Source organism: Atractosteus spatula, chromosome 5 (assembly GCF_055471065.1).
Source record: "Atractosteus spatula isolate fAtrSpa1 chromosome 5, fAtrSpa1.hap1, whole genome shotgun sequence".
Lineage (NCBI taxonomy): Eukaryota > Metazoa > Chordata > Actinopteri > Semionotiformes > Lepisosteidae > Atractosteus > Atractosteus spatula.
Window position 1 is genome coordinate 13,374,622 of NC_142710.1, and position 24,207 is coordinate 13,398,828.

The window sequence follows — 24,207 nt, forward strand, 5'->3', positions numbered from 1 at the left end:
GGATGAGTGATAAATTGCTCCTATCTGCACTTTTAGTTTTCGGACAGTTTTGGTCACCTTTTTCTATATTGCCCTGTTCATTGATTTCATCCCCAAACTGAGCCAGATGAAAAGTGTGAAGAATACCTGTTCTACTGGGTAAACTCTCTACATTTTGTCATTTAAAGTCCAGCTAGAAGTGTAACTGCGGGCAAAATTCTATGGTTCAGTAACCCTAACCCTAGCCAGGCATTAAAAGCATCCCGATTTAAGTACCGTTTGACACCATTTTTCACCTTCATGAAAATTGGCCTAAACAAGACAGATTATTAAAGAAGATACATTTCCTAGAAGTTTTCAACACCATTTATATTGTTTGAGACTGATTTTTTTTTGATTGAGGAAAAAATTCAAATTTGATTTTTGGAGGGCTTCTGAGACACCCTGCTGGAATGTACATTTGAAACCCTAGCTAAGGTTAGGGTTAGCATTCCCACACCAGGTAGAAGTTTTTTACTGTCAGTGCTGCATTCCGAGCCCCCGGTTATCTTTAGGATGAGTGATAATTTGCTCCTATCTGCACTTTTAGTTTTCGGACAGTTTTGGTCACCTTTTTGTATATTGCCCTATTCATTGATTTCATCCCCAAACTGAGCCAGATGAAAAGTGTGAAGAATACCTGTTCTACTGGGTAAACTCTCTACATTTTGTCATTTAAAGTGCAGCTAGAAGTGTAACTGCTGGCAAAATTCTATGGTTCTGTAACCCTAACCCTAGCCAGGCATTAAAAGCATTCCGATTTAACTACCATTTGACAGCATTCTTCACCTTCATGAAAATTTGTCTAAACATGACAGATTATTAAAGAAGATACATTTCCTAGAGGTTTTAAAAACCGTTTTGATTGTTTGAGACTGATTTTTTTTGGTTTGAGGTAAAAATTCAAATTTGATGTTTGGAGGGCTTCTGAGACACCCTGCTGGAATGTACATTTGAAACCCTAGCTAGGGTTAGGGTTAGCATTCCCACACCAGGTAGAAGTTTTTTACCGTCAGTGCTGCATTCTGCGCCCCCAGTTATCTTTAGGATGAGTGATATTTTGCTCCTATCTGCACTTTTAGTTTTCGGACAGTTTTGGTCACCTTTTTGTATATTGCCCTATTCATTGATTTCATCCCCAAACTGAGCCAGATGAAAAGTGTGAAGAATACCTGTTCTACTGGGTAATCTCTCTTCACTTTGTCATTTAAAGTGCAGCTAGATGTGTAACTGCGGGCAAAATTCTATGGTTCTGTAAACCTAACCCTAGCCAGGCATTAAAAGCATGCCTATTTAAGTACCATTTGACAGCATTTTTCACCTTCATGAAAATTTGTCTAAACATGACAGATTATTAAAGAAGATACATTTCCTAGAGGTTTTCAACACCATTTTGATTGTTTGAGACTGATTTTTTTTGGTTTGAGGATAAAATTCAACTTTAATGTTTGGAGGGCTTCTGAGACACCCTGCTGGAATGTACATTTGAAACCCTAGCTAGGGTTAGGGTTAGCATTCCCACACCAGGTAGAAGTTTTTTACCGTCAGGGCTGCATTCTGCGCCCCCAGTTATCTTTAGGATGAGTGATAATTTGCTCCTATCTGCACTTTTAGTTTTCGGACAGTTTTGGTCACCTTTTTGTATATTGCCCTATTCATTGATTTTATCCCAAACTGAGCCAGATGAAAAGTGCACAGTACAAACCCGTACTTAGGGCTGGGCGATATGGCCAAAAACATTATCACAATAAATGTCAAATCATTATTTCTTTCAAGTTTAAAGGCAGGTTTTTTCTCTGAGTGAAAGTTGAAGGAACCAGACAGTTAATTGGTAAATTAAACAACTCTTTATTCTAAGAACACAACAAACACCTGCCAAACAGCAGAAACATTAAAGAAATCTGAGGCAGAGTGTATTCAAGTCTTTTTTAAGTCAAAGTATGCATGAGTAAAATTTAGAAAATAAATATTGTAACGCAAAGGGGGCTCAGGCAGGCGCCCTTGCCGCATTCAGTCGGGCCCACACTGTCCGGGGCTCGAACTCTGGACTCCCACGTCACTCAGCAGCGACCCAGCCCGGCGAGCTAAAGACAGATCTCTCCACAGCCTAGTAGCTGTAGTCCTGCTATCACAGGGAAGGGCAGTGACGTCACCTGCTCTGGTAAGCCGGCTCTTACACAGTGCCTGTCGGCCGTAAGCGTTACAATATCTTAATAGAAAAATTAAATACTGCAGTGTGATAAAACACACATAGAAGATGGCTCAGACAGACTGCCAAGTTTAAAGTGCTCTGTTTGATGTCTGATCGTAAAAAGCCAACATATCTCCAAATTACCAAAGTTGAATGAACTTTTCTGTCGGCGATGTCATCGTCCTTCGAGCTGGTCGTTGGCAGCACTACAGTTGCTTCAGTGTCGCTCATTTCTCCACTCTAACTACAGTCCTGTCAGCCACCACCGTGTGGGTAAACACCACCACGTTATTTTGTGCACTTGCAGCATAAACATATACATCGAACATTTATCGAACTTTTGTTTCAATTATATCGAGGAAAATTATATCGCGATAATTATCGTTATCGAATTATCGCCCAGCACTACCCGTACTGCTGGCAACTATGCGTGCGCCACCGCACGGTACGGCGGTACGTGATTGGCTGGCCAGAATGACCGACAGGGGCACTCGTGGTGCATTGGTCGGTAGTGAAAAGATTTAATCATTTAATGTCTTTACTGTGCACATTTCAATCCGCTTAGTATTGAATATTTATATGAAATTTTACCACTAAAGGGAAATTTTAGTAGCTCAGCATAAAAAGAAGAGGAGCATAACGCATCTGAAGGTCATAAGCGATATTAATTTAGGAACATAAACATATTACTGTATGTAAACTGTACTGTGTATGGCTGGTCTTGGGAGTTTAAAGAAAAAAATACACACCAGTCTTCCATTTCTCCCTAAACATTTTAAGCACCAAAGTTTTATGAAACGGTCCCGAAATATGTGAATGCTGTATAGAATGAATTTTAATTTAAAAAAATGTATTTAACACGAAAATTAAGCTGTTTACGTTCCTCCGCCTGAGAATATAGTCACTCGTTGCTACGCAACACAGAAACACAGCCACTAACTAGCAAAGAGAGGACATTAGCTAGCCAATATGATAAAGAAATAAATGATTTTTTTGTTTATTTCTTTAGCACATTTATTTGAACATTTCCATCGATTGTACGAGCACTGACAAACTGTCCAATCCCTAGTTCGTCGGGCATTTTCTTTTACTATAACAGACATAAAAACTCCCTTGCTTTTAACAGAGCGTTTCATAATTTCTAACAACGAAAATGATTTAAACTGCGACACTTTTATCAGTCAACGAGAGCTCAAAATATCACAAGGATCCTCAAGAGAACAACAAAGACAACAGAAAAAGATATGTGTATCAGATACATGAGAATCCAAGCTTTTTTATCTACGCTAAGAAGTAGTCTTTAAAATGTCTTCAACACACAGTGAAGTCAGAATTCCGGGAATGTGCGTATATGAGAAAATATAGGACTTCTTCGAATGTGTGTCAGCCAATCAGATTTCAGGACTGGAATTATCCGTTTTATAATGGGGAATATAGTATGGAATAGCGTATCTAAAGAAATTAATAATGATATTAATTTAAGGCTCTAAATATCTAAAAATATGTATGTATATAGCAGGTAGTATTACTGTATTCCACAACGCGACGCTATGTCACTCTTAAAAAAAATGGTTTGAACACCCTGTTTTTAATAAGCTGCTGAGTTAAGAATAGGAGTGTTCCTGCTGTCAGTCTTTACCGAAGATATCACTAATAGTATTAATAATGAATGACCTTGGATAAGCTGTAAAGTATTACGCTGGTCCACATTCTTTGTAACTGTCATTTTAAACGAAAAGACTTTGTTTTTTCATCGACAAAAAGTAACACCACAGCATTTCGTTGATCTAAGCTGTTAGCCTGTCTCCCCAGATGCCACTTTTTTTTAAGATAAACAACGTTTTTTCCAAATCGCTCCACAAATTTCTCACATGCACGTATTCTCCAATATCATCACAACAAAACCATAAAGTTTGTTTCACAGATACAGTATGACAGTATTATGCAATAAACCAATAAATTAATGAACTAGCAGAATCCCAGTAAAAACACCCGGCCAGCACAGCATGTCAATATCATACATTTTTACCAACAAAACCACAAAAGCAAAAATATATATATATATCCCAAGTTTTTACCTTATTCTGAAGCATGATATATATCCAAAATAACGCAGACTAGCTTATCTCCAGACCTGGAGACTACTGAACGTTATTGACTTTGTAGTAAATGTTTGAAGAACAACCGCGAGAAATAAGGCGATCTGATTGGTAAAAAAAACTCTGCAATGGTTTTTATTCTTATTATTTTCATTCCATTCCAGGTCCAGTCTTCACAAAACATGATGTAGAATATTTTCTAATTGATCAATTTGTCCCAGATTGTTATCCAAGCTAGTAGTCACCTAGAACAAGGTTTTCAAATCATCTCAGGCCTTTGACATGCATATAGTTGAAAAATCTGACCTCTGAAGACCAAAAAAACATTTTTGCCTGCTGTTTTTGGGGTTTTTTTTTCATATGTTTGTCAGCTGAGTGGACACATTACGAAATATAAGAAATTTGACTGTTCACACTCAAAGCCAAGGGGGTTACCTTCAATTTAAGACCTGAACCAGGCTCTTGCTATGTTCTGCTGCAGAGATATAACAAATGTTTAAGGGGGAGGAAATTCCAGGCGGAAATTGGCTAAATGTGTCAATGGTGAGAACAAGCTAACTAACAAGGACAGGACATTAGCTAGCCAATATGATAAAGGAATAAATGACTTTTTTTGTTTAGTTCTTTTGCACATTTATTTGAACATTTCCATCGATTGTACAAGCACTTGGAAACTGTCCAATCCCTAGTTCGTCTGGCATTTTCTTTTACACTCTGGGCATGCTCCCGGTCTGGCGCCGGTCTGTGTCTTCTAGGATATAATGCCGGCGATTTGTTGTTAAAATTGGGTTTCCAATAACGCCGCAGCAAACTCTTGTTTTTATGTCCACTATAACAGACAATCTCCCTTGCTTTTAACCGAGCGTTTCATAATTTCCTAAAATAAAAATGATTTAAACTATGCGACAGAATTCTGGGGTGTGCCTATACCAGAGATTATGGCACAGCTTCAGAATGGTGATTGGCTGACACCATCTGACACCCCTCTGATTGGGGAAAAAAGACCTGCTGATCTGTTCTACATACCAGGAAGACAACAGAAGATGATTGTTTCTATTCGAAACGCGTATTTTAAACGTTTAATTAAGAAGTAAAAACCTTACAGTGTACAAAGATTTCTAAGCTGATCAGGAGGAAGAAAAATCACCCGTGTTTCGCGCATAAAAAGTGGTTATTAACTATCGAAACCTGTTTTTATTTCGCCTGGCAATCTACCTGAATGCCCAACTGCAGTATCTGAGAAGAACCACAATTGAACAAGTGTTGATAATAAGAGAGAGAGAGTCCCCGTTACCCCCATTTTGATTTAAATCGCAAACGTGTGTTTAATTAAATCTTTTTTGATTCATAATCAGACAAATGCAACGTAAATCGTTATCTTTGTCTTCTAAGTATATTAATAAGCTTTCAGCATAGCTTTCTCCCCGTTTAGATTTATTATTCTTGGGATATGGGGATCAAACGTGGAAAGATTAGATTGTAATCATTTTTATTTTTTAAATACATTTTAGAAAGGGGTAATCTATACTAAAAAGCTGAATTTATTTAATACCACTCGATAGTTATATTAATGGAGTTTAGTTGATACTGTTTAAACTTTTAATTATTTTAAACTGTATTACAGCATTGTACACACGCTTAAAAGAGAAGAGAGAAAACGCAAGCCTTCTTCAGGTGTGAGGGTCTTCTGCTCAGAATGAAACGCTAAAATGTAATGTAGGCTCTGAATGGGTTCAATTATGATTTGGGCTTGATTAAGGTCGCTGCCTTTCATCTGAAATCCTGCTTGAATCCTTCTAAACTATAAATTAGACACAAGAAGAGAAGAGGCTCTGGTGAAATTTCTTTTTTTAATCTCTCTTTTTTTCTTGGAAAAATATCTTACCCGCTGCAATCCGGGCACAGAAGGGTTAAAAAAGTCAGACAGGCAGGGGGAAGGGTGAGTTGTGAAACTGTTACCTGGATAAAGAGGTATCCAGGCAACAGTGAAACGGGCGTACAGTCTGGGGAGATCGCCCGTTTTCCATGTAAATAGTTCCCTGGTTCCTCACCCCTTGGTGTTACTCTCTCTCGGGCTCGCTCTCTGGCTCACTCGCACTCTTGGCGGGCTTGTCTTGTGTCTCTCTCTCGTCTGGGCACAGGAGTGCTGCTGGAAGGTGTTGATGGAAACACCTGATCATCAGCTCGAAAGATTTCAGTGCTTTGTGTCTATTCTAATGGCAGTGCGGGCAGGGTGTGCGGGGACAGGTTTGGTTGAAATTGCATTGGGGATCTGTGTTCTTCACACCTGAAACATTTTCTCTGAAAGCGTTTTCTTCCCAGTTTAGCCGATCTTCATACAGCATGTTACAGTTTACTGTTACTGACCATATTAATTTTAAGTGCTTAATGCCATTTTTTGACCACGCATGAATATTCTTATGTCTATATCTTCGCAAGGGAATCAGTGCGAATTGAAATACTAATTAAATGACACTTGATGTGATGGGCACTTTCCACCCCCTCTACATTCTCCGAGTAGAATAGGCTAACCTTCTAATTGAAGACAGTCCACCCTCCCCCACGGACAGGAAAAGTGCCCGCAGGCAGGGCAGGTAATATGGTCAGAAACAGTAAACAGTAACATGCTCAGAAGGAGCATGTAAAAACGTTTCCGAAATAACCACATGAAAGACTTTGATGGTTAAAATGTTTAGGGAGAAATGGAAGACTGGTGTGTATTTTTTCTTTAAAGTACCAAGACCAGCAATATACAGTACAGTTTACATAATATGTTTATGTAAAGACTGACAGCAGGAACACTCCTATTCTTAACTCAGCAGCTCATTAAAAACAGGGTGTTCAAACCGTTTTTTTTATACAGAAGAGTGACACAGCGTCGCGTTGTGAATCTGTTTTTCCGTGTTTACAAAGAAAGTGGAATACAGTAATACTACCTGCTATATACATACATATTTTTAGATATTTAGAGCCTTAAATTAATATCATTATTAATTTCTTTAGATACGCGATTCCATACTATATTCCCCATTATAAAACGGATAATTCCAGTCCTGAAATCTGATTGGCTGACACACATTCGAAGAAGTCCTATATTTTCTCATATACGCACACCCCGGAATTCTGACTTCACTGTGTGTTGAAGACATTTTAAAGACTACTTCTTAGCGTAGATAAAAAAGCTTGGATTCTCATGTATCTGATACACATATTTTTTTCTGTTGTCTTTGTTGTTCTCTTGAGGATCCTTGTGATATTTTGAGCTCTCGTTGAATGATAAAAGTGTCGCAGTTTAAATCATTTTCATTGTTAGAAATTATGAAACGCTCTGTTAAAAGCAAGGGAGTTTTTATGTCTGTTATAGTAAAAGAAAATGCCCGACGAACTAGGGATTGGACAGTTTTTCAGTGTTTGTACAATCGATGGAAATGTTCAAATAAATGTGCTAAAGAAATAAACAAAAAAATCATTTATTCCTTTATCATATTGGCTAGCTAACGTCCTGTCCTTGTTAGTTAGATCAACAAAATGCTGTCGTGTTACTTTTTGTCGATGAAAAAATAAAGTATTTTCGTTTAAAATGACGGTTACAAAGAATGTGAACCAGCGTAATACTTTGAGTTTACAGCTTGTCCAAGGTCATTCATTATTAATACTATTAGTAATATCTTCGGTAAAGGCTTTGATGCATAAAATATTTCTGCATAATTAGAATATTTATGATAAAGGTAGGTTGTGTACTTTTGCCCAACTGAGCAATCTTGCTTTCATAAAATATACCAACTTTTTAATGACTGATGATTAACATGCTGTAATACACAGTTTAAATTTAAAAGCTCAAATGCTGTACATGAGAGGTTAAGCTTTATTGGCTCCTCCTGGCGGTTTTACAAGGTGATTCCGGATACTTTCCGGTATGACGTCAAAGGACGCGTTACACCGCGTCATACCGCGTTTTGATGTGAAATGCCCACCACGGTACAACCCCACGCGTTTTGAATGGCTGCATCTGTATCTTCTTTAATAATCTGTCTTGTTTAGGCACATTTTCATGAAGGTGAAAAATGCTGTCAAATGGTAGTTAAATCGGCATGCTTTTAATGCCTGGCTAGGGTTAGGGTTAGAGAACCATAGAATTTTGCCAGCAGTTACACTTCTAGCTGCACTTTAAATGACAAAATGTAGAGAGTTTACCCAGTAGAACAGGTATTCTTCACACTTTTCATCTGGCTCAGTTTGGGGATAAAATCAATGAATAGGGCAATATACAAAAAGGTGACCAAAACTGTCCGAAAACTAACAGTGCAGATAGGAGCAAGTTATCACTAATCCTTAAGATGAATTGTAATAAATACCTTAAGAAAACTCAGAAAGCGAACAGCAGAAGCTAGGCTCTGGCTCGTTCATTCCGGTGCTCTCTTGTCTTTGGCGACACCTGGTGGCCACAGCGGTCAGTCCGCCACGTCACCCGTGATCAGGCAGCGCACGTGTTACAGCCTGGAAGACGCTCAGGGCGAAACCGGTTTCATTTCTGTCTCCTTTCTAATCCGCTCCGGGATGGAATGATGAAAGTGACATGTGAAAGTGGGAGAGACTTTTCCCACGACACTCAGAGCGCTCAGTTATATCACATGCTTGCCTTGTACTCTATTTCTGAACGTTGTTTGTCTGATGTACGTTTCTAAGTTTTGTAGTCATCGGTTAAATGCGCTTTATATCACTTCGCGTGGTGTTCTGGTCTCTTGCCCGGCGAGTTATCAAGATGAGTTCTGCTTCCCTTTTCTTCAGCTCGGCGTTTGAGTCCTTCGGGGGCAATATTGTCAGAGTTACAACAGTCACAACAGTCAACAGTTACAACAGTCACACGGAAATAATGTTCGAATATATATAATGTTCATTTCAGGTGGGGAGCTGCGTCAGCTGCAAGGGAACAAGTAAGGTTCATTTCGACAACAGAATCGTCACTTCTTTTCGCCGTCTTTCTGAAGAGAAAGATTTCAAACAGACTGACAAAGACACCTGAAGAAACGGCCGAAACGTTGTGTTTTCCGTCTTTTCTTTTTAGCATGGCATAAACCTTTACTTTACTTTACAGCCTACACATGCTGACACAGCTGCCTACCTGTGTGGCTCGTTGGTCTAGGGGTATGATTCTCGCTTAGGGTGCGAGAGGTCCCGGGTTCAAATCCCGGACGAGCCCGGTTTTATTATGTGATGATAGGAAGACGTATCAAGCTCACCTCTTATCTTCCGTGTATCTGAAACGAGTAGACTAGAGGAGTAGGGAAGTTTATTGCCACATGTACATTGGAATTCTTATTCTCACTGATCTCTCTGGACAACAACAGATCCCACCACACAATGGAGACAGTACATGACAAACAATAAATAACAACAGGAGCAATCAATATGTTGAGGGACAATAAGCATGTAGTAGTGAGAAAAAAAACATAGTAGACCATGAGAAAGAGCAGAGTGTGGACATGCTTTAAGTCTGAGGCCCTGCAGTGAGCTGTTGAGGACGCGCACTGCAGTGGGATAGCAGCTGTTCTGGAGTCCAGTGGATCTTGTTTGAACAGCCCGGTACCGCTTGCCAGAGCGCAGGGGGGAGAACAGTTTGTTCCGGATGGCTGGGATCCTAAATGACGGATTGGGATTTATTGTGACAGCGGATGGTGTGGATCTCACCGATCTGATGGGAAACCACATCGTGTGGGTTCAGACTGCAGCTCGGCCAGCATCCAGCCTCGTTAGCGCAGTAGGTAGCGCGTCAGTCTCATAATCTGAAGGTCGTGAGTTCGATCCTCACACGGGGCAGGAGTCGCTGCTGTTTTGGGCTCTTCGCAGATGAGGCGTGAGACGTTCACTCACACACACTCCCTTCCACGCCGACTACGAGGTGGTTAGTCCGCGATAAATACGGTTCGATCCCTCGCTATGATGCTCGGTGTCCACTCACACATTTTTAAAATAATGATACATGAGAGCAGCAGATGAACTCCGAGTGGTGAAGGTGTTTCCACGACTGGTTGTTGTAAACCAGCAGACAGCCCGCCAGCTAACCCACCTCGCTATAACCTCACATTGAGCGAGGAGTGATCACGACGCGCACTCCGCTGTGCTGCTATAGTCGTTTCATAAAAGCAGAAAATACGAGGAGAGCTGGACGTATGTTCTTGTAATAAAACAGGTCTTGTCCGCAATTTGAAGCCGGGACTTCTCGCAACCAAAGAGCAAACCTAGACCAACGAGCCAGAGAGGTCATGAGTCTTCTGATTTCGAGTCTGTTTTTCACGTGTGTGCGATCGCACGGAAGACTCGTGAGGAATCCAGTGTGCTCGACACGGAGCTGCTCAGGGCCACAGCCAGGGGGATTAGCTCAAATGGTAGAGCGCTCGCTTAGCATGCGAGAGGTAGCGGGATCGATGCCCGCATCCTCCAGCCTTTTGCGCTCCATGTACTAGAGAGGACAGACTCCTGTCTCACTTGCCATGTTGTGAAGACATTGTGTCGAGCGCTGTAAGGACGCGATGATCTCTCACCGCCACGTTTTCAATTATAGAGCTTAACTTAACCCTTCCACGGGAAACCTGTTAAAACAGGAGAAAATCCGCGGTGTATTTGATAGACTATTCATTTTCTAACTCACAGGGTTCAATCTTAATTACACCCACGTCAGAATGTGTCCCTTTCAATCCATTATTATATAATACAGTGAGTATTATATGTCCACCTGAAGAAGGCTCCACGGCCGAAACATTGTGTTCTCTTATTTTTTTCAGCATGAAATCTATTACTTGTCCCTTTGCAGCCTACGCATGCTGACGCAGCTCCCCACCTGAACTAATACACTGAGTGCCGAGCGCACAGCGGGTGAAAGTACAGCACAGCACAGCAGAGCTTCGCTTCAACAGGGCTCACAGGAGGGAAGGGCTGTCCGGTATCGCCGGCTGTTCGCTACATTACCAGATGACATATTTCAAGCCTAAATCACACTAGTATGTGAGGAAAAAAATATAAATACTGTTTTTTAATTAATATATACTTATAAATACTCTTTTTAATTATTAAGAATATACTGTGCAGTCATGTGAAACGGAGATGCAACATGATGAATATCGCGCTGCTAAATCCTTTCTTAATTTTTTTTAAATTATAACACTTCAATCAACAGAAATTGTTCATTAATCCTGTAGGATATTTTGAAACATTAAATGTATTTTACAACTAATTTGTTACTTTCATTCCTCCTACTCTCATTATTTTGTGAATGTCCGCATGAATTGTAATAAACACCTGAAGAAAACTGAGAAAGCGAACAGCAGAAGCTAAGCTCTGGCTCGTTCATTCCGGTGCTCTCTTGTCTTTGGCGACACCTGGTGGCCACAGCGGTCAGTCCGCCACGTCGCCCGTGATCAGGCAGCGCACGTGTTACAGCCTGGAAGACGCTCAGGGCGAAACCGGTTTCATTTCTGTCTCCTTTCTAATCCGCTCCGGGATGGAATGATGAAAGTGACATGTGAAAGTGGGAGAGACTTTTCCCCCGTCACCCACGACACGATTCAACACTCAGACCGCTCAGTTATAACTCATGCTTGCTTTATACTCAATTTGTCTTGATTAGCATACAAGGGCAAGGGGGGGGGTTAGAGACAGCGGAAGCGGGGAGAGCGTGGGATTCTGGGAAAGGCTTCAGTTGCAGAGGTCGGTGGTGCAGCATCGCGCGTTGACGTAGGAGCTGCTCTGAAGCACGAAGCAGTCGGAGGCCCGGATGCACCTTCGGAAATGCCCGTCTGAGGAAACAACGGGATGACATCGGTGGAGGAATAGTAGAGAGACCCACCCTCCACGTCAAATAACAATTTAGAAATAAGACTCACTGGACCGGGGCTGGAGACCCTCTGATTGAGGGGGACCTATAAGACTCACTGGACTGGGGCTGGAGCCCCTCTGACTGAGGGGGACCTATAAGACTCACTGGACTGGGGCTGGAGCCCCTCTGATTGAGGGGGACCTATAAGACTCACTGGACTGGGGCTGGAGCCCCTCTGACTGAGGGGGACCTATAAGACTCACTGGACTGGGGCTGGAGCCCCTCTGATTGAGGGGGACCTATAAGACTCACTGGACTGGGGCTGGAGCCCCTCTGATTGAGGGGGACCTATAAGACTCACTGGACTGGGGCTGGAGCCCCTCTGATTGAGGGGGACCTATAACACTCGCTGGACTGGGGCTGGAGCCCCTGTGACTGAGGGGGACCTATAAGACTCACTGGATTGGGGCTGGAGCCCCTCTGATTGAGGGGGACCTATAACACTCGCTGGACTGGGGCTGGAGCCCCTCTGATTGAGGGGGACCTATAAGACTCACTGGACTGGGGCTGGAGCCCCTCTGATTGAGGGGGACCTATAAGACTCACTGGACTGGGGCTGGAGCCCCTCTGATTGAGGGGGACCTGTAAGCCTCACTGGACTGGGGCTGGAGCCCCTCTGACTGAGGGGGACCTATAAGCCTCACTGGACTGGGGCTGGAGCCCCTCTGACTGAGGGGGACCTATAAGACTCACTGGACTGGGGCTGGAGCCCCTCTGATTGAGGGGGGCCTATAAGCCTCACTGGACTGGGGCTGGAGGCTCTATAGGACAGTTTTAGAAAACCATGTTTTGCAATTTCCCTCACGGGATCAATAAAGTATCTATCTATCTAAAATAAGCTGCACACTATCTGTTAGAAACCATATAAATTGTTACGGACAGTGTCCATGTTAACATAAAGAGAAACTGTCCTAAGTGACTGATATCCAGTAGAAAGATGTCGACCTACAGAGAGGGTACTTGAACACAGCAGTGATGCAGGTGTCCTGTTGGTATCCACAGGTCTCCACTTTGGTGGTGCAGGAGCCATAGCGACCCACAGCCACACAGTTATTACATCTCAGAGCTTCTCCTGCAACCAGAATGAACACAGACACTGAGACACTGCAGGAGGAACAGAGTGACAGTACAGGACATCACTGACACACTGCAGGAGGAACACAGTGACAGTACAGGACATCCCTGACACACTGCAGGAGGAACACAGTGACAGTACAGGACATCACAGTACAGTGACAGTACAGGACATCACTGAGACACTGCAGGAGGAACACAGTGACAGTACAGGACATCACAGTACAGTGACAGTACAGGACATCACTGAGACACTGCAGGAGGAACACAGTGACAGTACAGGACATCACAGCTGGGGAGAACAGTGGACTCAGCCCAGAGCCTGCGGGACAGCAATCAGAGAGAAACAGTGAACTCACCACAGCTCAGAGCCAGCAGGACAACAGCAAGAAACACTTGCGATTTCATCTCCATGGCGTCTCAGAGCAAAACGGAGTGTTAGTTCCTGGAATTGTAAACAGAAGCAGTAATAATGATCACCCTGCCCATTTGAAGAATCACTGCAACTGGGAAATTGCAGGGTCTCAGCTGAGAAGGTTAAAGACAATGAATCTGCGAAGTGAAGAAAGCCCTTTGAGGAACGGGCGTCATGGTGAATGAGCAGTAGAACAGAGACCGATGCCATTTCTGAGCTCTTATCATTCGAAAAGTGCGCTTCCTTCGTTCTGAATAGCTGCTGGTGTTGGTGGGAAGATTTTCAGTTTGGCTGGAGTGCGCCGCTCTGAAGCTCGGGCCTGAACCCAAGAGCAGGCACGTTCACCAGCCAGCGGCCGACTGAGGCAGCAAGCAGGCAGGCAGAGGAAACACCAGCCGAAGATGCAGCCCCAGCCCTCGCAGAGGGGGTAGCCAGCGGGACTGGGGAAAAAGGCACCAGGGAGTCTGTGGGCGAAGTCCTGGAAAGAAGAGCCAGAGAAATACAGGACCGCATCCCGGGGGGGGCACAAGAGAGGTCAAGCCAGGGCCGCTCACCCACATGGCGCCTTTGTGCAAATTAGAAAAAGACGCCCCTTCTTCAAGTCATTTTTTTTTAAGTTAGTGCATTATTTATTTCTCAATAATAACAGTTACAACACGCATAAAGTCATTCTGTATAAAATTATACAAATCAAATGATTGAACATAAAATAACAGGAAATTTGAATTTGCAATCAGAGTGATTAGGAACTCAAAGTCACGAGGATATAATAATTTGTTATAAAATAGTTACACGTCTTGCTGTCATGGAAACGAAATTGTTTATGTCAGTTTCAGTGCTTTTCTTCCTCCAGTATCTCGTTTTCTATAGAAACGGTCGCTAGATTTGACAGTCTTTCTTGTGACATTGTGGACCTTAAGTTGTTTTTAAGAAATTTTGATTTGGAGAAGCTACGTTTTCCACTGGCGACCGATATTGGCAAAGATAACTATATCCGGAGAGCTACAAAAGTATTCGGAAATGTGTCCAGCAAATTACTGCTGCAAATATATTGCAATACTTCAACGGGAGTCATACTAAATTTTAGAAAACAACTTAAGTTTTTAGTTCCTCATCCATCGATGTCCCGTCAATATCACATTCCTTACTACGTTCAGCACTCAGTTTCAATTGTACATCTTTACAGTGTTGCTGTAGTTCACGTTCATCGTAATTATTGTCACCCAGAACACTGAAAACGCCACGATAGTCCTTCAGTATCATAAAGCTTTCTTTTAAAGATGATATTGTTTTATCCACTAGAGAAAAAAAGCAATTGATTTTCAAATTTAGTTTTGCATCATAGATGGGCGGATCGCACATGTGGAGCATACTGTCAAAACATCTTTTTATCACCTCAGAAATATCGCTAGACTACGCCCTATACTATCACTAACTGTGGCTGAAAAGCTGATCAACACATTTGTGTTCTCTCGAATTGACTACTGTAATGCTCTACTCGCTGGGGTATCTAAATCTACTTTGAACAAACTCCAGTATGTCCAAAACTCAGCAGCCAGAATCCTGACCAGGTCTTGTGCAATTGATCACATTACTCCTATCCTGGAGTCCTTGCACTGGCTTCCGGTCAAATTCCATGTAGACCTTAAAATCCTCCTGCTCACCTATAAGGCTCTGCATGGCTCGGCACCTCAGTACCTGTCTGAACTATTATCGCCCTGTTCCCCACCTGGCAGCCTTTGCTCTTCTAATTCTGCCCTCCTAACTGTCCCCCAAGCCCGTCTCCATTGTATGGGTGACAGGGCCTTCTCATGTGATGCCCCCAAGCTCTGGAACTCTCTGCCCAAGGATATCAGAGAGTCAACTTCTCTAAACTCCTTCAAATCCAGACTCAAAACCCTCTTCTTCAGAAGAGCCTTTACTGAACTGGTTCCATTCTTCACCCCTCTGCTTCTACTTTTCTTAGTACCACCACCCACAGTCTCCTCTGTGTATTGTAATTGTGTTTTATCTTGTGTATTCTTTTTATTTATTGTTGTTGTCATTCTCTAAACTGCTTTGAGAAGCCACCTTTGAAGGTGCTATATCAAATAAAGTTTATTATTATTATTATAATAACTTGCCCCCTGTGTTAACTATCCCTAGATTATTGCCCCTTCACAGACACACAGCAGAAACGCAAGAAAAGATTAAAGAGAGCTGATGAGTATGATTAATAGTAATAATCATAAACTTTCGTGTTTATTATTGGCTTCGTGGTTTGTGTTCCTAAGTTTCTTGTGTTCCTAAGTGTCCCACTGGGTGATCTCCAGTACTCCCTAAGGAGTATTCACCTGACAGCTACAGATGGGGGCCCTGTGACCTGCACCAGGAGTAAAGCAGTCTGATTCGACTTGTGCTTCAGGTACTTAATTAATCAATCAACCTTAATTGCTTAATTGTCTCAGGCGCTGCTCACTTCCTTATTAAAGATTAAGTCGGAACAAAGACTGAAGTCAAATCTGGACTAAGACTAAAGACTAAGATGCTACACTACTCTTATTCTGTGTCTGAAACATTTCTCTTCTACTGCCCACAGAGCAACAACAACAAGTTCTCCAACTGTATCCCTGTTTCTGTGTCATTATCACTACAGCGCGGACACTGACAGAGCTGCATGCCCAAACACTACAACATCATCGTACGAGACCTGATGAATTACACTGTACTGCCACTGTTTTACTGTCATAGTTAGTTTACAAAATGCTCATGCTGTGCACTAAGGACAGTTGAACTGATATCTTCAGTGTGGAGGAGAACAGAGTGATGAAGCCAGTTCAGAGAGGGGGATTATTATGAGGCCATGACTGGTAAAGGACAGGATACCAGTGTAACACCCCTCCTTTTCTTCGGATTTTTAATGACCACAGAGAGTCAGAAACTCCGTTTTTTGTCTCATCAGCAGGACGGCACCTTTTTTACAGTAGAGTATCCCCATCACTACACTGGGGCATTAGGACCCACACCGACTGCAGGGTGAGCGCCCCCTACTGGTTACCTCTTCCAACCTCAGCTTTCCCAGGAGTCTCTCACCCAGGTACTAACCAGGCTCACACCTGCTGAGCTCCACTAGGCTGTCAGCTCTGAGCTGCAGGGAGATCATAGCTATCATCCCTATCACAGCTTCTGCTCCGACGGACTGATATCAGGCTATTTGCTGACTTGGTATCATTTTAATTTTCCACCTCCACTGCATTGGATGTGTAATTTTTTAAATAAGTAACACAATATTTTGCAAAAACCACACTGAGACTGAACTTAGTTCAAGTAGGTAGCCGCGTCAGCATGCGCAGGCTCCAAAGAAACAAGTAATAGGTTTATTCCCTGCTGAAGAGAGAAGAGAGGAAACAGAACGTTTCGGCTGCGGAGCCTTCTTCGGGTGTGAGAAAGACGGGGAAGTCAGCTGAGATTATACAGCATGACGAAGAGATCTAGAAAAAGATTTAGAGGAAGTCTGATCAGACGTAGGCTGAGTAGTACAAGTACTGAACTAATGTATCTATCTGAAACTGAACTAATGTATCTATCTGAAACTGAACTAATGTATCTATCTTCCATGAAGCAGCGAGGAATCGGAGGTGCTGCATTTATTCATGTGTTACACACTGTAACCAATAGGGGGCAGCACCTCCACGCTTTACTCCCTGCCTTTGGATGCTGAAAGCTGATAAGTATCAGCTGTATACCGTACCTGTGGAGTGTAATAAAAACTAGTGAACGAGCTGCAGCAGCAGTAGTAAAAGTGTCTATATAATATAGAGGTGGGTAGCTGCGTCAGCATGCGTAGGCTGCAAAGGAACAAGTAATAGGTTTATTCCATGCTGAAAAAAAGAAGAAAGAGAACACAACGTTTCGGCCGTGGAGCCTTGAAGAAGGCAAGAAGGCAGAAGACACCTGAAGAAGGCTCCACGGCCGAAACGTTGTGTTCTCTTTCTTCTTTTTTTCAGCATGGAATAAACCTATTACTTGTTCCTTTATATAATATAGAAGCAACGTAGTATACAGTATTTATTCTTATAGTGAAAGCGGATATTTGTTGCGGGTTCTCCGGACGTTTAAGGCAGTCCCAGCAACGAATTGTCAATACAGCACAAAACATCACTGGAGCCTCCCCTCCGTCCATTCAGGACATCTACAGTACCACAAAGGCTGCACACACAAAAAGGCTCCAGTATTGTGGACGATCCCTCCCACCCCTCCTGCAGCCTCCCTGCCCTCCTACCGTCTGGTAAAAGGTATCCCAGTATACGGGTCAGCTCCACCAGTCTCCGTAACAGCTTTTCTCCACAGGCTGTCAGGCTCCTCAACACCCTGCTACCTACTGCACCTACTCCAAATCTGGAAACCTAGTTCTTTCTTGCCTAATGTCAGGCATACTGTCCGCTCTATTCTTTGCACAATCCTGTCAAGTCAATTGCACTATGCACATTGCACTTTATGTACCCTGCACCCTGTACCCTGTCAGACATGTCTACGTGTACATCGTCTATAGTACTGTCTCGTCAGTGTCTGCCTGTACTCGCACCGCAGACCCGGAGAACGACATCTCGCTCCTCTGGGTACTTGTATATGGCTGGACCGACACATAAAACTTGAACTTGAGTTTCGTGCCTAAGCTGGAGACACCCTGCAGAAGGAACAGACGGACACCGATCGTCGCTCACACACACCAGGAGCGCACACATCCACATCGCACTCCGGTCACTCCGTCAAGATCCCCGCAAGACGCGAGAGGCAGTCACAGCCGGCACAGAGCCACCTCTATTTGTAGACACCCCCTTTAATGGGGGGGGGGACAGGCATCCTTAAATATCCCCCCACCCCACAATCCAAGATCAGGGTCTCAGTGACCAAGGAATCCCGTCCCGGGCGCTTAACCATTTCAGAAATAACCTGCCGACAAGTCAAAACGGCGTTTTTACAACGGTTCTCATTTACAGACCCTATCTGTCGCTCCGGCTCCTATTACAACGACTGGCGCCGGAGGTCAGCGCGGACCGAACCGGGCTTCCCGTCCCCCCCAGCTCGGAGCCCTGCTTCCCTTCCGGGAGCCGCACACGTCCGCCTCACCTGGTCTCGGGTTCCGCCGGGGCTTCGGTGCGACTCGGCGGCCGCGGTCCCGCTCTTTATAACGCCCTCGCCCGCCCCGGCCCCCGGCCCCCGGCCCCCGCGCGTACGTGCCCGCCAGGGCGCCATTGTCCGCTGCGGCTGTTGAAGGGAGATGGGACCCGAGGCGGCGAAATGTAGAGCGGTTCTCGGATAATGTGTCAGCTCACCCTGGAGGTGTGTGTGGAGGGGGGGGGGGATTGGACAGGGAAACTCAGATATGCTTACTGCCTCTCCCTCCGCAGCGAAAAGAAGGAGTGCCGGTATCCCCTTCCCAAATTCCAAAGAAAAAAGAAAATAAAACAACACACTTGATATCGGTTAATACGAGCTGGACACAAGCCCGTTAGCTCAGCGCCAGGTGTGAACCACACACCACACACCACACACCACACACCGGACGAGCCCCGCCTCCGGCGACACAGCGCGCCCGCCGCCGCTCATCCACCCCGCCCGCTGGACTGCGGGGAGATAGAAATGGATCCCCGGACCCAGTCAGGGGAGGGGCGCCTCCAAATCGCTTCGGGGACCGCGACAGGATGGGGCCGGAAGCGAACTCGAGACGTTGTTTCCCCTTCGCGCGGGGTGTCGAGCGGACACCGGAGCCCTGCCCGTCGAGACCCGCCCGCAGTGCCTGGACTGTATAAACCGTATACAGTATAGACTGTATAGACGCCACAGCCAGCCTCTTGCGATGCTGCTCCGCGCCGCGGTTTATAATCGGGCGCGCATTCGCGCCGACGAGATTCAGACGGTGGACAGCGCATTTATAAATTAGGGGGCATTTATTAACTTACTTCCGCCAACCATTAAAATGCGCCGGGACCGCGTACCGGGCAGTACCGACCCCATACAAACACTGTCCCTTCAAAGACAGTAAACAATAAATGCCCCCAGTTTTTTAGAGGAAAACTGCTTTCCCTAACAAAATCGGGGGTAAGGGGGAAAGGGGTGCCTGAAGAAAGTATTCACCCCCTCACAATAATGTCTCCTTTTGTTCAGTCACAAGTGGACTGAACAGTAAACGTTACGTTATTCGACAGTAAATACGCCCCCTGAGGACCGAGGACTTGTCCCCCCAGGCCGCCAACTCCAACGGGCTCGCTTCCCCCCCTTTTCCCCTTCTGTATAAATAGGGGACCCCCGACCCCCCTGTGCTCATTCTCGCGCTAAGCCCCCGAAAGAGCAGTCGTCTCCGGATCCTTTCCCGCCCCTAGCGACTCAGCACGCCCCTGTTTTATTAAAGACAGTCCATGTGTGAGCCGCTCTCCCGTCCCCCGTTCCCCTCCGCTCGACCCGGCGGAATTGTACGGGTGGAAAAAAAGAGAATAATGTCGGGGGGGAAGCTGTACAGAAAAATCGCACATTAAAATAAGCCGGTGGTGTAACTACAGCAGTGGTTCTCCAACTTTTTCGGTGACGGAACCTTTCTCTGTCGAAGAAGATGATGTCGCGGATCCCCAGCAACCTTTTTTCTTACTTTTCAGGATTAGTTATGGCGGTGTTCTGCAAAAAGCATTCTAGGACTGCTATTCAGACGCAATTCAGCCAATTATTAAGGAAGAAACTATCGATTGCTTTTGTTTTAATTGTTAGCATCGCATGAGCCCATTGAGTTTATTTCAGTCATTTATTAATCCCATGAAGCCAGCAGCCATATCGCCCTGCAACTCACAGCCTTCAGCCCACTGCAGCTCAGCAGGTGTGAGCCCGGTCAGTACCCGGAGGGGACACTCCTGGGAAAAACTAAGGTTACTGCTGGAAGGGGTGTTAGTGGGGCCAGTAGGGGACGCTCACCCTGCGGTCTGTATCCGTCCTAATGCCCCAGTATAGTGACGGGGACACTAGACCGTAGTGTGCGCTGTCTTTCGGATGAGACGACAAACCGAGGTCCTGACTCCGTGGTCATTAAAGATCCCAGGGCATTTTCACAGGAGAGTAGGGAGGTGGCCGGGCCAAATTTCCCCCTCAGCCCTTACTGTGGCCTCCAGATTGTCCCCATATACGATTGGCTTGCACTTGCCCTGCGGTGGACTGGTTTCACTGCGACCCTCACCAGGAAAAACGGATGGATTAATCACAAACTTGTCTACGATTAGCACCCCTACAGTTCAATAAAGCTTAATCACTGAAATACTCGTTTGGAATAAAGGAATCAAAGTTCTAACCGCCCGTTCGACCAAATTAGAGGAAAACCAGAAAGGGTTTACTTCTGGTTTGAAAGCCTTTAATTTTTTACATTGATAACAAAGGAAAAATAACTAATAGATATATAGAACCAGACGACACTTACTGTGGTCTAACTGGGCACAGATAGGAAAAGTTGGTAGCAAAATGACTCAAACACAGGGAGACAACAATACATGAGGTTTTTGAAAAAGAGTACTGATAATTTTTAATCAACATTCACTTCAATCGAGCAGAAACAGAACAGTCTCAGTGTGATGAGTGCCTCTTACTTCTACAATGTCCTTTATATTTAGAGTTATAGGTGCGAGTTGCAGACTCGTGTTCGGCTCTGCATCCACTCTGTTGCGATACTTCGTATTTATGGACACGTCCGAAGAAAATCCGGTTTCACACAGGTAGTTGGTCACAAACGGGTGAAGAGCAGAAGGAGCTTTCTCTGATAATACTGGATATTCGTGTTCGGTGCTGCACCAAAACACTGGCAACAGCACTTCATTAAAAGCTGTTTGTAAGGATGAAGAGTTGAAATCGGGTCAGTGGACTTCTCCTGTTCTTGTGACGTGAAGTCTCTAAGTTTTTTTAATTATTTTACACATTTTTCTTTTTTTTTCACACGCAGTTGCAGTGATGTCAGCGCCGCGATCTTTCCACCCAGTAACACGCCATTTTCTCTCATTGCGGGAGTTTCCGAGATCTGCCGGCGGGCGAAATGGCAAACATCTTTCTCTCCAAACAAGATAGAAGAGCAGATGGAAGAGGGAAATTCATCCGACACCTCTGAGGTGCCTTCAGGCTCTTGCAGCGATAGTACAGAAATGTATTCAGAGAGCGAATTTGAAGATGACGTTTCAGAAGATATACCTAATTTTTTTCTGACTTCCTGGAGCCGTGCAAAGCCATCGTGACACATTTTTTTTATTATTATTGATAGCAAATATTTATTTTTCTTGTAGCCTATGTGAGAGCTCACGGAACCCCTGCGGAACACAGAGAACCACTGGTGTGACGTGGGCAGCGAACCCTCAGTCCTCCACTGGAGGGGGCTGCAGTAGCGACCATCCTGCCACTAGAGGGCAGCCACAGCTGTAAAGAGTTTCTCCTGGGAGTCTATGAGCCGCCGATGGGATTACAGACGAGCGGTTTGAGTGCGCGTTCTCGCGTAGCTAGTGACTTAGTGTTGAAGATTGGGGAGGGACGGGGGGTGCTGCTGGAATCATTTTTTGGGGGTGGAGAGTGGTTTTACGTCTAAGGAAAGGCTGGTTGATTGAAACTGTGTAGGAAACACTCCACATGACGGGGTTTCAGGGTTCAGATCCAGAGGATGGGTGGCACTGTACCCTGGAGTGAGGTGCTTTGCTCCACATGGACAACTGCATGAGTGGGGTGAGGTGGGGCAAATTCTGAATGGGGGGGGGGGGTAGATAGGGCACAAGGGGGGGGGATGTAGCTCCTTCTCTGGATAACAGGCGGATCAGGCAGCAGGAGTGGTAATGGCAGTATCGGGTTCTGGCAAGAGCAGTCTGGCTGTCACAAGAAATGGGTGTCAATAATAATCGTTAGTTTATATAGCGCCTTTAAAAGTGGCTTCTCAATGCGCTGTACATTAATGGAGAAAATGCAGAATGTGAGGAGACAGGAGAATTACACAACCAAAATTGACGTTTTTTTGGAATACAGTAGGAAAGAAAAACAATTAAAGAAAAGCCCTTCTAGAGAAGAAGGTCTTGAGTCTGGATTTGAAAGAGTTTAGGGAAGGTGACTCTCTGATATCCTTAGGGATAGAGATCCAGAGCTTTAGGGCGCAGCAGGAGAAGGTCCTGTCACCCCCAGAGTATAGACGGGCTTAGGGGACAGACAGGAGACCAGAATTAGAAGAGCGAAGGTTGCGAGGTGGGGAGTAGGACGATAGTAAATCAGACAGGTACTGAGGTGCCAAGCCATGCAGAATCCTATACTGTAGGTGAGCATGGGGATTTTGAAGTTGACACAAAACGTGACAGGAAGCCAGTGCAGGGACTCCAGGACAGGAGTAATGCGATCACCTGCACAATGACCTGGTCAGGATTCTGGCTGCCGAATGCAGGACATGCTGTAGTTTGTTCAGTGTGGATTTAGATACGCCAGTGAGCAGAGCATTACAGCAATCAGTTGGGACAGCGGAGAGCAAACATCCTGGCTCTACCAGCAATAATAGCAGAAGTGTCACCCTGGTGTCTATTTCCGTCTCCTCTGGGCCACCAGCCCTCCGATCCAGAGTTTCAGTTCCTGTTGCGGCCTGGTCAGGGAGGACTGGGAGGCCCGGCGGCTCCCCAGTCTGCCATCATCAGCACCAGCCAGCCGTTTTCTAACCACTTCTTTCAATTCAGTTTCACGGGGCAGCTGGAGCCTGTCCCAGCGTGCAACAGGCCCACGGCAGGACACACCCTGGACAGGATGCCAGTCCAAGGCTGGGTACACACTCACACACCAGGGTCAATTTTTCCAGAAGCCAATTTGCCTGTCAGCATGTCCTTAGACAATGGCAGGAGGAAAATACAAACTCCACACAGACAGCACCCCAGAGCTAGTGGTGATGTGCTTTCCCAAGTCATGTCTATGGGGTTTTGACAGATTTTGTTTTCCAAGAAACCTACATAATATCAGGTGGTGGCTACTAGTCCTAAAATCAGTCGAGAGGCCATGAATGCGAGAGCCCATTAGGCACATTTTACCTTTGTAATCCAGGGTATTGGCTCCAACAACAGGGTTGGGGCAACTTGTTCCACACTCCCACCACCCTGTGTGTAAAGCAGAGTCTCCTGTCCCGACTGGAGGACCTCATCCAGCTGTTCCCTGAGAGGAGACAGGGCATCGGCTCGCTCCAGCAACCTGACGCCGTTTTAAATGAACTTTCACCCGTGCCCTCCGGTTCACGTTCCACTGTCCATTGCTGAGCTCTGCGGGGAGCACAGCGCTAAACGCCTCATTGTCTTGTGTTCCATTTTGCAGCAGAAGGCGCACAAGGCCAGCCGCTTTGTGGAGCACTGGAGCGTGTTCGTCTTGAGCGCCTCCCGGCCGTCTGAGCCCCTCCTGGCTCCGGACCCTCTGGACCGAGCGGTCGAGAAGCTAAGCCCCAGCCCGCACACACCGCCAGCTCATCCTGCACACGAGGGGCCCAGGGGCCTTCTTTCTGCTTGTAAGAAAGTGTTGCATAAAAAAAAAA

General features: G+C 45.0%; 2 protein-coding genes and 3 non-coding genes across 5 annotated transcripts in view; 4 read left to right on the plus strand and 1 right to left on the minus strand.

The window, feature by feature from the left end:
• Window positions 1-9,436: 9,436 nt before the first annotated feature.
• Window positions 9,437-9,508, plus strand: trnap-agg (transfer RNA proline (anticodon AGG)). The gene has a single exon. It is a non-coding gene; the product is annotated as a tRNA-Pro (tRNA).
• Window positions 9,509-10,052: 544 nt separating this feature from the next.
• On the plus strand, window positions 10,053-10,125 carry trnam-cau (transfer RNA methionine (anticodon CAU)). Its single transcript has one exon. It is a non-coding gene; the product is annotated as a tRNA-Met (tRNA).
• A 551-nt stretch (window positions 10,126-10,676) lies between these two features.
• trnaa-agc (transfer RNA alanine (anticodon AGC)) lies at window positions 10,677-10,749 on the plus strand. The gene has a single exon. It is a non-coding gene; the product is annotated as a tRNA-Ala (tRNA).
• Window positions 10,750-12,000: 1,251 nt separating this feature from the next.
• On the minus strand, window positions 12,001-18,844 carry LOC148834202 (CD59 glycoprotein-like). The gene is made up of 4 exons (XM_088916981.1): window positions 18,780-18,844; window positions 13,615-13,700; window positions 13,131-13,253; window positions 12,001-12,101 (listed from the first exon to the last, which is right to left on the minus strand). The coding sequence occupies exons 2-4, from the start codon at window positions 13,667-13,669 to the stop codon at window positions 12,001-12,003; spliced, it is 279 nt and encodes a 92-aa protein (XP_088773107.1). The 5' UTR covers window positions 13,670-13,700; window positions 18,780-18,844.
• Window positions 18,845-23,185: 4,341 nt separating this feature from the next.
• Window positions 23,186-24,207, plus strand: part of LOC148834203 (integrin alpha-M-like) — a 61,537-nt gene continuing 60,515 nt past the window's right edge. The window contains exon 1 of the mRNA XM_088916904.1: window positions 23,186-24,180. The gene's annotated coding sequence lies outside the window, so the exon portion shown is untranslated. The remainder of the gene's footprint in view (window positions 24,181-24,207) is intronic.

Coding starts and splice junctions, on each gene's coding strand:
- LOC148834202 (XM_088916981.1), bottom strand. CDS start 13,669: ATGGAGATGAAATCGCAAGTGTTTCTTGCTGTTGTCCTGCTGGCTCTG. Junction 13,254..13,614: donor CCTGCTGGCTCTGAGCTGTG/GTGAGTTCACTG, acceptor TTCTGGTTGCAG/GAGAAGCTCTGAGATGTAAT. Junction 12,102..13,130: donor TGTGTTCAAGTACCCTCTCT/GTAGGTCGACAT, acceptor TTGTTTCCTCAG/ACGGGCATTTCCGAAGGTGC.